This window comes from Medicago sativa, chromosome 5 (genome assembly GCF_051527215.1).
Source record: "Medicago sativa cultivar Bolivia chromosome 5, Bolivia_mono, whole genome shotgun sequence".
In the NCBI taxonomy this organism is placed as follows: domain Eukaryota; kingdom Viridiplantae; phylum Streptophyta; class Magnoliopsida; order Fabales; family Fabaceae; genus Medicago; species Medicago sativa.
This window is the reverse complement of record NC_140753.1, coordinates 7,303,872-7,317,177: the sequence shown is the minus strand read 5'-3', so window position 1 is coordinate 7,317,177 and position 13,306 is coordinate 7,303,872. Positions and strand designations below refer to the sequence as shown.

At 30.3% G+C, this 13,306-nt stretch overlaps 1 protein-coding gene across 1 annotated transcript; it reads right to left on the bottom strand.

Moving 5' to 3' along the window:
* Nucleotides 1–1,194: 1,194 nt before the first annotated feature.
* MYB68 (myb domain protein 68) lies at nucleotides 1,195–3,342 on the bottom strand. Its single transcript, XM_085713031.1, has 3 exons — nucleotides 2,662–3,342; nucleotides 2,319–2,448; nucleotides 1,195–2,080 (listed from the first exon to the last, which is right to left on the bottom strand). Exons 1-3 carry the CDS (start codon nucleotides 2,795–2,797, stop codon nucleotides 1,390–1,392), a joined length of 957 nt encoding a protein of 318 aa, XP_085569157.1. The 5' UTR covers nucleotides 2,798–3,342; the 3' UTR covers nucleotides 1,195–1,389.
* Nucleotides 3,343–13,306: the final 9,964 nt, after the last annotated feature.

The window sequence follows — 13,306 nt, the reverse complement described above, 5'->3', positions numbered from 1 at the left end:
TTTAATTGATGACTCAAGTGTTTATGATACAAAGTTATTACCTGAGTGACAAGCTAACTTGTAACAAACTATTAACAACTTCAACTAACTAATAACAATCTTAACAAACTAGCTAGCTTCTCATTTGAATTACACTTAACAGTATTTACCGTTAGTGTAAAGAAAATTACAAGCATCAATCAAATAATATTATGTGTAACTTTTAAGTCTTTAAGATTAAAGTCAATAGCAAATAAAAAGTTATAAAGTCAATAGATTATAAAAAAAATCGACAATTTATGATTAACTTGAAGTGAAAAAGTATTTACATTGACGTTATATATCAAAATTAAATTTGTTCAAAGTAGTTGTATGTGTTTATAACATATACAAGTTCCAGGTACCAAAAAAGGAAGAGTGGAAAAACGATGCATCTCCTCCAAAACGAATGCAATAATAACATTTGTCAAAGAAACTCTATTTTCAGTTTCTATATATGTATAAAGAAAAAGAGGCATTTCGTACTATTTATATGCATATTTCAAGTTGCAAAGTATAATGTATTGTTGTTATAAGCTTGATTCTATATGAGGCATATCCGAGTTGACAGAAAATGAGACTTAAATGCTCTATTGTTTCTATTTGGACTCACATGAGCTATATGTACATTATTAAGAAAACTATAAAACAATGCAGCCATATTTTGATACCTTTGGTACTATAAAGCTAAGAAGTCAAGGCCAAGACTTAAAGCACCTTTCAAACTTTCAACAGCCTTTTGCTTTGTGTTTCAGAACAACTTTGCAAAAGATACTCAATCATGTATTTCAGTGAGAAACTGATTTTGAGAACACGGCTTTTCATGGTACAAAATAATTGTCATTATAATTAAATTCTTGAGATAACATCATATCCTTGGTTCCCTCAAAAAAAAATCAATATTGCTTGGTTGGTTCACAAAAATATTAAATAGTTTTGAGATAACATGACTGTAGTTTTATTTTTTTGAAATGGCTATTGATAGTATTCATTTTATGCTAAGGTGAGAATCAATATATTCACAACCTGCACTTGATCAAGTCAGGTACATGAACTGACATGTCTAGAAATTCTAGTGTTTATTACACTATTTCACACTATTATTAAGATTCTTTTTTCTATAGCTTCCATATATGTAAGAGTGTATAGGTAACACAAGTCAAAAACAAAAGAGTATTGTGCTCAATATATATAATATATAGCAATCAATAATCAAGCAAACGAGTGAAGTTCAAAACAATGGAATGAAAAATGAAAACACAAAAACTAACAAATATATGTGAAAGAAAGTGATCTCATTAGGGTTTTGTTTGACTAACACAAAACTTCTATAGCATTTTTAAATTTACACCCCCCATATACACAAATCCTTTATTGCATTTGCATTCCAAAATACCTAGACTCCTCAAAAGCAATAGCATCTTGTGGAATTGATCCTTGTTGGCAACAACCTTCATAGTCATAAACCAAAGAGTTCATATCTCCCCAACTAGTGCTTTCTGTTGAAGTTGTTGTGATTGTGCTACCACCATTGCTCATGTCAATAGATTCCATTCCATATAAACCATCAATTGTTCTATCCATTATTTGTTGTTGGTTCACACATACAAGCTCACTCAAATCCCTTGGAAAATTTTCAAACCCTTGAAATATATGTGATGGCTGGCAATTTCCACCATTGTTTGTAATTGTATTACTTTCCATGGAAAAAGGGTTTGGAATGTTCATTATGCTTGTTGGATGAAGCAAGCTTGTGAAGGATGTTTGATTGTTCATATCATAATCAATTATGGATGAATTTGAAACTGCCATAGGATGAACATACTCTGCAGGCCAATAAGGAGCTGAACTCATATTATTGACACCCGAAGCCGCCACCATCAAATTCTGATTTATTTCTCTTTTCATCTCTTGTTTCATGTTGCTAACTCGGCGAGCTTGTGCTTGAGCTTGTTGCTCCTTCCTTTGTTTCCCAAGGAGCTTCTTCTTCAACCTAGTGTTCCAGTAGTTCTTTATATCATTATCCGTTCGTCCTGGTAATTGTGCTGCTATAATAGACCACCTACATATACATATTCAAAGAAATTCTAAGTGATCAATTAGAGTCTACAAAGTTATGGTAAGTAAACAATAACGAATTTGATTATTTCCAAGTAGATAGCTCGGTTGGTAAGCTGAAATTAGACAAACTAAGAAATTTTCTAATTAATTATTAAGTTTTAGGGTTCAAAATCAAGAAACTAAAATAACAACTAATTTACTAATGCTTGTCTATAATAAAAAAAAAATATTTTGATTACCTGCTTCCGATGCTAACATAGAGGCTGCAAATAATGTCGTCTTCTTCTTCGGAGAAACCACCATGTTTAATATTTGGTCTAAGATAATTTAACCATCTAAGACGACAGCTTTTCCCACATCTCTTAAGTCCTAGATCACACACATCCCACATAAACAAATAAATAATAAATAAATTAAGATTTCAATATAAAGAATTTTGTGTTCTTAATATATGTTTGTATTATTTCTAAAAAAATAAATAATATATGTTTGTATCAAACATTATGTGTGGAGAAATTAGGAAAAAAAAATTATTTGAAATGTTGAAATGTTTTGATTGATGAATTATTCCATGTAGCATACCTATCTTTTGAGGTAGAGCAATCCAATTTCCACCAGTACCATTCTGTTCTATGTAAGACTTGAGTTTTGCATCTTCTTCAGGTGACCATGGACCTTTTTTGACATTGGCTTTGTCACAGCAAGGAGCTCTTCCCATGTTTGTTGGTATGAGTTTTCAAGTAAAACCAACCTTTATTATGAGATGATGCTTATGATAATGATAATAATGATGTGTTTATATATATAAAGAAGAGTGGGAGGAGGGGCAGAGAGAAATAACCTGGAGAAAGAGAGAGAAATTTGGTTTAGAAAAAGGTGTATGGAAAGAAAAAAGATGTTACTTTATGACTAAATTAATGGATAAATTGGAAATGCCAGTGTAATAGGCCAATGTTTTTCTAATTGTGTCCTTCTTAGTCTAGAATCTCAATCAATATTCAACCTATCCTCTCTCTCTCTCTCTCTTATATTATTTTTAAAAAATAGGAGAGATATGAATTATTGTTGTGGATGGGGAATGGAGATGATGAACCTTTATGCATGGTGAAGGTACTGTGGGACCAAATGGTAGTGGAAGGTTAAAGTGTGATTACTTCATTTGGTTGAATGGTTCTTTGCTACATAACATGCATAATGCCTAGAGGAGGAATCTCTTTTGTTACGCATGAGAAATGAATTGATTGTGTCATCTACATGTCCTATGAAACCTTCTCACCCGTCAAAAAGGTGTGAAAATAGAGACTAAACAAAAGTTTATTTTCTTTAACTTCTTAATTATTTACATTTTCTTTTTATAGTTTTTTTGAGAGCATTTTCTTTTTATAGTTGTCTATCCTTTTTTTTTATTGGTAGTTGCCCTTCCTTTTTGTTTTATACAATCCCATTGTTTGTATATTATTAATTCCTCACCTTTAATGTTTTGACTATAACTCCTAACCTTTAATGTTTGTTTCTATTTGTAAGGAATAAAAAATATATTTATTCTCTAAATTATCGCATTCTTTTAAATTTGACCCATAAATCATATAAATGTAATAAAAGTTAAAAAAACTTTTGGTCCTTATAAATATATTAAATTTCGTTTTTAGTCCATCCAAAAATTTTCAGCAAGTTTTAATACCAAAATATTTTCTATTACAACTTTTGGTCTTTGTAACGCATGTGTATTAATCACATTTTTAATGGATTTCTACATAGATGTTTAAAGTATTATGGCTATCTTTCCCACAAAAATTTAGAATTTCTTTTAACAAAATATGAAATATGGATTTTTAAACGTTAAAAACTAATTTGAAATATGTGTGTAAAATAAACTTTTAATCAGTTTAATAAAACTAATTTTGTCTTAAAACAAATTTGAAATATGTGTGTATGTTTTTGCATATCGTAAGTTTATTTTGATGTCAAAAATTATTAAACTGATTAAAGTTTTGTCTTGAAATTTGACCAAAATAAAATAAAATTGTGTCTTGAAAATGGTTCTTGGCAATGATAAAGGAGGTCGATTTTATTTTTAAATGGTGTATTATTGATTCAAGTGGATTGTCTTCTAAGAACTTGGCATTTTAGTGGGATTTGTAAGGTTTTTATTTTCTTCATTGACATATTTATCTTCGGTTTTATTTTCTTGGTTGTATTTGAGGTTTTGAATACCCTTTTATAACTCTAATTAACATCACATCTTTTTCCTGCTTAGAGAAGAAAATCTTAATAAAAAACATATGCTGCTAGAAACATATCTTACTATACTTTATCCCGAAAAAGACAAGACAACATTAATGTAATTCTCTACTGAATATGATAGTCAACAAGTTGGATTTCCACTATCACATCTATTACGTATACTGCTATTTGTTCAGGTTTTTTTTAGGTGAAAGAGAAATGTTAATATGAATTGCAAAATTGGAACACAAGACCAATTTTTTTTTATAGAAATTATAATTTTTTATCTTAAAATATTTAAAAGGTGACAACTCGATGATGAGCTATGGGACACATAGAAGATGGAATAATGAAGGTTAGAGGTTTGGTCATCTCCCCTATCCCTATTAACAACGGGTCCACTAAAAAAACTTGATAGAAAAAAAAATTAGGCCTAGGAGATGATGCTCAAGTTCAAAGATTTTTATAGTTTCGAATTTTAACGAATCCATTCAATTTTTTTAAAGAAATTGTGCTTTAAATACTAAAATAGTTCGTTATTATTTTGGCATAATATTAAAAAATGACAAATATTATTTTTAAACTTGGTTAATTTGTTCTTTTCATTTCTCACTTCTACATGTTTAAACTATATGCTACTCTTTTCACGTTTCCATCATTTAATTTGGGACTTTTGTTTTCCTTCACACACCATTCACGCCCAACATTATTTCACATCTACTATTTATACGATATATTCATTTTTATAAAATCAATTTGTAAGGTAGGGAGTGTTAATCTTCATAAATTATTTTTTCGACATCTTACAATTTGAGTTCCCTTCACTTATAAATATATGTTTATGTTATATCCCATTCAATGTGAGAGTTATAATGATAGACTCTCATACAACTTATAATTTGGGTTGGATATAACTCAATTCTATCAAAATCGGTACTCCCTCGATTCTATTATAAGAGAAAATTAACTTTTTAGATCCATTCAATAAACGATACATTTAGTTTCTAATATAAACCATAAATATTATTTATTGAATGAATCTAAAAAGTGAATTTTCTCTTATAATAGAGACCGGAGTAATATGTGATGTGAGGACTATTATCCCAACTTATAAACTTATGTTTCATAGTGAGATATGGTATTTCAAAATACATTAATATAACAAACACTAATTTCAGAAATTATATTGCAATTTGCAAGTAATATATTTAAGTCATGTATTTGACTTTTGTTCCAAGCAGCTATACAATTAATTACAGGTCATGCCATACATACTCTTATGCAAGAATGCCATTTTTATCACATATAGTTAGGCTGCTATTTGTTGTCATGATAGGCTTTAAACAAAATTCATGAACTTGTCTTAATCAGGGAGGAGTTTTTATTTAAATGGAACAACCTGTACACTGCCAACAGAAAGAAGATTTTATAGAAATCAGAAAAAGAAAGACAGAAAATAATTCATTTGTAAGGACCGCATATAGAAGCGTGTGTACGAATTTTGTTGTGTATAGTTTACACACCAACTTACAAATTAATTTTTTATTCTCCATAGAATTCTAATTTTAAATAATTTTTTGTCTTAACCTTTATAGGTCGAGAGAAAATGAGTTCTGATATTCCAAAGAAAATGTCGAAATTTTTTATCTTAACCGTCAAAAAATTATTGTTCCAACAAAGATTTGAGTTTACATACTCTCGATCAATTCGACTTTAACCTAAGTTCATTAACCACTTGGTTAGCTACAAACATTTTTTATAATAATTGCATCATTGTATGTATAGAAGGAGTGAAGGACACAAGTCAAACAAAACATTATTTAAAGCAAGAGTGTTGAATTTGATATTAGTTACTATATAAAATTGAGGTTTGTAGAAGAAATGACAAAGTAGACAAACATTTCAACAAAAGTAAGGAAATGGTATTTGCGTTAGGCCACCGTCTCTGATTAGTTCTCACTCTTTTACAATGTCTTTCCATCATAATAAACTAACCATGGTTAACTAAGTTTTTTTAGAAAGGTGAAAAATAAATTGAGGGACATTTTTTTCCATGTTCTGCTTACGTATCGTGGACCTGGTTAATATGTATGAAAGTGTCTTTTTGACAAGGTCCTATGAAATTGTAACAGAATAATACACTAGGGTTGAAGTTGAACATGTCGTCCAATACTTTTATGAAAGTGTAGCAGTAAATACTAAATATATAGTGTGTAAAGAATATACCCTCAAAGTAACGTTTCTTTAATCAGTGCAGAAATCTTATGAGCAATCAGATTGTGAAGAACACCTGTGATATCCAAATTATCATTTACAGGCTAAAAAACAAATTATATGGACACTTAATGGCTACTTTTCATTAATCATCATACAATGAAATTTGTCTCTAATTTAATCCTTGAGTAATTTAGTGAAGTTGAACTTAGATATATATTCTTTTATAGGGCTAATTTTAGTCACTGACTTCTTTAATAATACTTTGTCATACTTGCACTTTGTGGTTGATGTTTGATTTTTTTACATATTTTGCTTTAATGGACATATAATCTCTCTATTTTAACTGAAATATGATTTTAGTCATTCTATTTCTAAGTTTCATAAGTTTTAGGATTTTTCCTTAAAATGTCATTGAAGACTGGTTTTAATTAAAGAGGGATGCTATATCACGCAATAAACAATTTTACGAGAATCTCACAATTGTATATTTTAACACAATTTTGATCGAACTTTAACTCTTGATTTTACGGCATTCATGGAGATGGTCGTACATTTGCAGCAATTAACACTTCTCGGAATTATTTTTTTAAAAAAAACTTTCGCTATACATATTTTTTCCCTTAATTAAAGTAGGGAATTAAAATGTGTTTAAATCGAGATGAAATTAACCTATATGTCGTACTACGTACGTACTCTCAAAGACAATCATCTTCAAGGTCAACAAAATAATAAGAGTAATAGTTCTTCCCACTTCCACAAGTGATTAAATCAACCAACTAGTAATTAAGTCCACGATTACATTGTACATATTGTACTCATTCTCCCCTATCTGACTTTGATGTATCTTTTCTTGCCTGTAAATTTTCAACTCTAACTTGCAACGTCGTTATCTTTAATTAAGTTTCTAGAATATGTGCTAGGCATAATGTGTTGCTCTTAATTTTTCTTTTTTACCATTCAACTAACACGTCAAATCGGTAATCAACTTTGTCAAACATGCAAGATCATGATCAAGTGTGAAGCTGAAAATTAATCCAAATGCATGAAGGGCTAATAAAGTCACGTAAAGAGTGGAATCCAGCAATGTATCTACCTATGAATATGTCTAATAGTGTGCTACAAAAGCTTTATGTCAATTTACTAGCAAATGAATTTAATGTTTTAGTTGAAAAACACGCAAGTTGTATTTTTTCTTATGTATTTTCAAGCAATTAAACTTGAAGACAATATACATATGCCTTTTTATAAAATATCGCACATTATTTAAAAAATAAATAAATAAACAAGTATGAAATGGATTCATAAAGAGTGAGATCCATTTGTATAAAAAAAAATTGGAACCATTACTTTATAAGTTGGTTTTATAAAGATGAGTTATGTTCAATATAAAAATCAAATATGATGTCAAAGCTTATCAATTTGGACCACCCACCATTTATATTCATACACAAATCTTAGTAGTGTTGGCCGTGGAGATGTATTGGGAAGAAGAAAAACTCAAGTTTCATGTTGAATAGAGATAAGGTCTCAAAAGAGTTTATAAAAAGTGTCATCATGTATCTTATAAGATGATTTTGTAAAAATAAGTTAGACCTAATATAAAATCGGCTAAATTACACCGAAGGTCCTTTAAGTTTGAGGTTTGTAACAAATTGGTCTTTTAAGTAATTTTGGTCACACATACGTCTTTTAAGTTTGAGGTTTGTAACAGATTGGTCCTTTAAGTTATTTTGGTCACACATAAGTCATTGAAGTTTGTAAACATTTTCGATTTAGTATTTCTGCCACATCATCATTTTTGTAATGTTTGGTTAACAGAAGGACTAAATTGAAAAAGTTTACAAACACTACTAAAAAAACAAAAATTAGTGAGAGAAGTTTAGTGAGGGAAAACGTGGAATTCCTCTCAAATTCCGTCACTAAATTTTACGACCAAGAAATTTGTGAGAGATTTTAGTTTTTTTGTCACTAATTTCCCTCCCTGATTTTGCTTTTTCTAGTAGTGAAACTTAAAGGACTTATGTGTGATCAAAATAACTTAAAAGACTAATCTGTTATAAACATCAAACTTAAAGGACTTATGTGTGATCAAAATAACTTAAAGGACCAATCTGTTACAAACATCAAACTTAAAGGACTTATGTGTGACCAAAATAACTTAAAGATCAATCTATTACAAACCTCAAACTTAAAAAACCCCTAGTGTAATTTAGCTCAATATTACGTGTGTTATGAACCGAGTAAAGTCCCATGCTCAACAATTACAAGGCTAAAACACAACTTTGCCTCAAGAATTATCTAACGAGCAAAAACCTAATTGTGAGAAGGTCGAAATACCGCATGCATCATTTCTTAAACAAGGGATAATCCTTGTCCCACCCTCCAACCACTACAAGAAATCATTGGAATTCCGAGGCACAGAACTCCTAGGAAAACGTCTGTTTCTCCTCGGAATGTCGCTTTATTTTGAGGAAAATGGGTCCTCGGAAAATCATTGGTTGCAGTTCCGAGGAAATAAAGTTTTCGAGGAACAAATGTCCTCAGAATATTGATTTGACAACTGCACTGACACAAAGTAACAAGCATTTCCGAGGAACCTTGTACTCGGAATGTATGTTATTTTTTATTTTTTTAATTTATAATAAAGCGGCAATATTTGAATATCAAATTTTAAAAAGCGCCGAATGTTTAAAATTTAAAACACCAAAACACTCCGAGAAATTTCCTCAGTATTTATTTTAATTAAAAATAATAAAAACAGAATTTAATTAAAAAAAGTAGATGAATTAATTTTTTAAATGGATTTTTTTCTTGAAACGGTAAATATTATACTCGTCGAGATTGTGTACGGAACACAAAAGCCGGCGGACAAAAATCGAACAAGATCCTGCTAGTACAATGGAATACTAAACTAACACCTACCAAATCCTCTCAAAACCAAGAACTAAAACAAGGGTCTAAACCCAAAATTACTGCTAACAGACGACAAATCACAGCAGCAGCAGCAAAACTGCCAAAACCAAAACTAAATAAATTACCACTAACACAAAAACAGCCCAGCCCCTCAAACAATGATGCTAGCATATTCCAACAAAAGTTCAACCAGCTGCACACTAGCCTGAACAAACAGCAGGCAACAAGCTTCTTGCTGATACTGAAACCACAAATGAGAATACCCCAGCGTCACAGTCAAAAAATCAAAAAACCACCTACAGCGCAAATAAACAACCTGCAACATCATCCACGAAAAGATAATCCATCAGATAAACACATAATTCATGTCTATATAGTATGCTAAACAGAATTAAAGTTCAAGTCTATAATTAACATGAGCACGTTGGATGCTTCATTATAATCATTCCAAATCGGACTTGGGTCTGAATCTTGAAGCAGTTGAAATAGTAATTCCATTTTTTTTACAGAATCTAACCATAATAACACAGTGCACTTCAAATAACAACATTAAACTGAAAAAGCTGTTGTACAACAAATAAAAGTGTTCGACAGAAACTACATAAATTTTAGCCTTCATATTTTTGTGATAAAGTTTTAGGCACAATGGGATACATTGTTTCTATTTTCTGATTTTCACACCCCATGATAATATAAATAAAGCATCATGCTTTCTCACAAACTAAACAATCTAACAATTAAGCAAATTGAACCATGCAAACAATTTTGTAGTCAAATACCATTCATTCCATCACACCCCATTATGATACCAGATAACTTATGGCAAAAAGGTAAAGACTCTACAACCTACCAATAACTTTTCTGGCAGGTAAAACATTGACTTAACCGGGATTCATTTGTGATTACGGTGAACATCATCATTGCGAACAACATACCTCGGTTCATTGCAAAATTTACACTCCTCTAGTGCACCATCATTTGTACCGAATTCATTGTCGTAAAACAACATGCACCCATTACTGCAACAATCAATCCTTTTATATTCTAACCCCAACTTCGACACTAATCTCTTGGCCTCGTAATAACTTTTCAGAAGATTGTCTTTGATGGGAGTAGCATCCAACAGCATTTTCACAAAGTGCTCCAAGCATTTATCAGGTACATTCCAATTTGACTTGGCAGCTAAAAGTCTCGCGCACATGGATAATTTAGAGTCATTTGATCCTTCAAACAACGGTTCATTTATCTTTTCCAACAGGTTGTAAAAATCTTGTGCTTTCTTGTTCGGGGGTAGCTCCTCTTCAACGGGCTCATCATAAGACATGTTCACTCCAAGAGCGTCACCAATCATATCAACCATCATGTCAAACTGTTCAACATTCTCTGTATGTGTTCCACTGCATGAAGCATATGTATTCACATCGAACCCAGTATTAATAGGCGGCATTTGTTCACCATGATTAGTCCACACCCAATAGGAATCCATAAAGCCAACATTTTTTAAATGTTTGATGACATCTTCTCCGCTCTGTATCAATCTACACGTACAAGTAAGACACGAACATCTTATCCCTCCCTCCCTCTCATAAATGGTTTTTGACATGGCGAAAGCAACAAATCCATGAATTCCTTCATCAAATTGTGGTTTAAGTTTGGTTCTCCCCGGAAATGTTCTATCGTACATCCAACTTCGGTAGTAATAATATTGATCCATCTTCTGCACTGTTGACATTTGGTTAAATTCTTTAAAAAAAAAAAACTATTTATGCATTTCTTAAAACAAAATATAATATTTATGCATATTATATTTTTTATATCAATATTCATGCATATTTAATCAATAAAGTTATATATAAATAAATATATAATTAACAATACATATTATATATCACATGTATGTATACTAAAATTTAGGAACTAAGATTTTTGTTACTAAGATTTTTACTAACTAGCATCTTTATTACTACCTATTTACCAACTAACAATTTTTATAATTAAGTAACGTTTTTATTACTAACTAATTTTTTCACTACATTTTAATTACTAATAACTAACATTTTTACTAAGCTAATATTTTAAAATTATTTAACTTTTCACTAATTTTTTTTTACCAACACAAATTCTTTTTAGAAATTAACACTCTTACTACTAATTAACCTTACATTTGAAGAATTAAAAATAAAAAAAATAAAAAAAATTAAGCATCAACAAGAAATTGATAGTGAAATTATAAGTAACTATGCTCAAAAGTATATAAATAATTAATGATAGTGAGATTATAAATAAATTGATAAATTAACATTGTAAAAAAACTAAATCAACAATATTTATAAAATAAAAATACATTTGAAAAACTTACCAATAACAATGATCTGATGCTAAATTTCAATATTTTAAGTGACGATGATTTTTTTCTTCTTGATGAAAATGGAGTCAATACATTGAGCAGATTTTAGTTTGTAGTGTTCAATTGGATGAAAATGTGTTCTGGACAGATGCTTATGCTGCTACTTTGAGGAAAGTGGGTAATAAAATTAATACAAGCTACCAACATTTGTGCAATGCTTTAAAATAGTTAATTCTTCCAACGGTCATATATGCTTTCCAAGGAACGTTTTCCTCCGAATTCAACATGGAAAAGCGTGTGCAGCAGTTTGTGCAGGCGGGACATTAAAGATTTCTGACATATGCATTCCGAGGAAGTTCTTCCTCGAAAAATCTTTATTTTTGCGACAAACCATGCTTCCTCAGAATTTTTTGGTCGGAATTCCAAAGTATTCTTGTAGTGAACGGTCATAAACTTAGGATTCCCTAGAACCGATAACACCTCCGACCATCTTTGTGATCATCCACTCGTTGTATAAAAAAGTTCATGGGCCACAACTCAAGGTACACACTATCTATCTTTTAAACTTTTCACTCTTTATTCTCTTACTGACTTGAGCGTCAAAGTGTTTGTAGATATATTTTCATTTTAGAGATGATGTTTATTTTTTTTAATATGAAATTGGTATGTCCTCGTACGTACTCAAAGAGCCTTTCACAAGTCATGATGAATCAATCAACTAGCTAGTAAGTCCACGGTTATATTGTACTTATTCTTCTCCCCAATCCCATTTTTGTTGTTTCTTTTCTTGCTTGTAAATTTTCAACTCTAACTTGTAGCGTGGTTGCCTTTAATTAAGTTTCTAGAATATCTGCTACTTTTACATACTGCGTCGCTCTTTAATTTTTTATCACGTCAACTCGGTAATCAACTTTGTCAAACATGCAAGGTCATGATCAAGTGTGAAGCTGATAATTAATCCAAATGCATAGAAGGGCTAATAAAGTCAAATAAATAGTGGAATCCAGCGAAGTTTCTACCTATGAATATTTCTAAACTGTATGCATTTAATTACTATAGGCTATAGTGAATGAAGTTTATGTTTGCAGATCATGCTTGTTATATTGTTCTGTGCGGGGTACCCCCTCCATTTTCAAGTAATTAAATTTAAAATACTATACATATGCCTGGTATAAAATGTCACGCATGAGCTGCGACGAAGCTAAGGAAATATTTACGAGGGGGCCAAATAAAAATAATTTTTTTAGACAAAGAAAAATTATATATAAAATTAGGTTTCGAGAAGTCAAATATATTTATAATTGAATATTTGCTAAATAGAATAACAAATTCTTTTTCAACGTAGACAAATAAGTTATTTGTATCAAATTATCATTTATTATGTTTCACTATTGATAATTTATATACCTAAAAATACTTTCTCTATAATTGTTGTAGATACCAAAATGTCTACATAAGACAAATAAGTTTATTAGTCAAGTAATATTTTTTTAACCTTTTAATTTATGCTATTTTTGTGCAAATAAA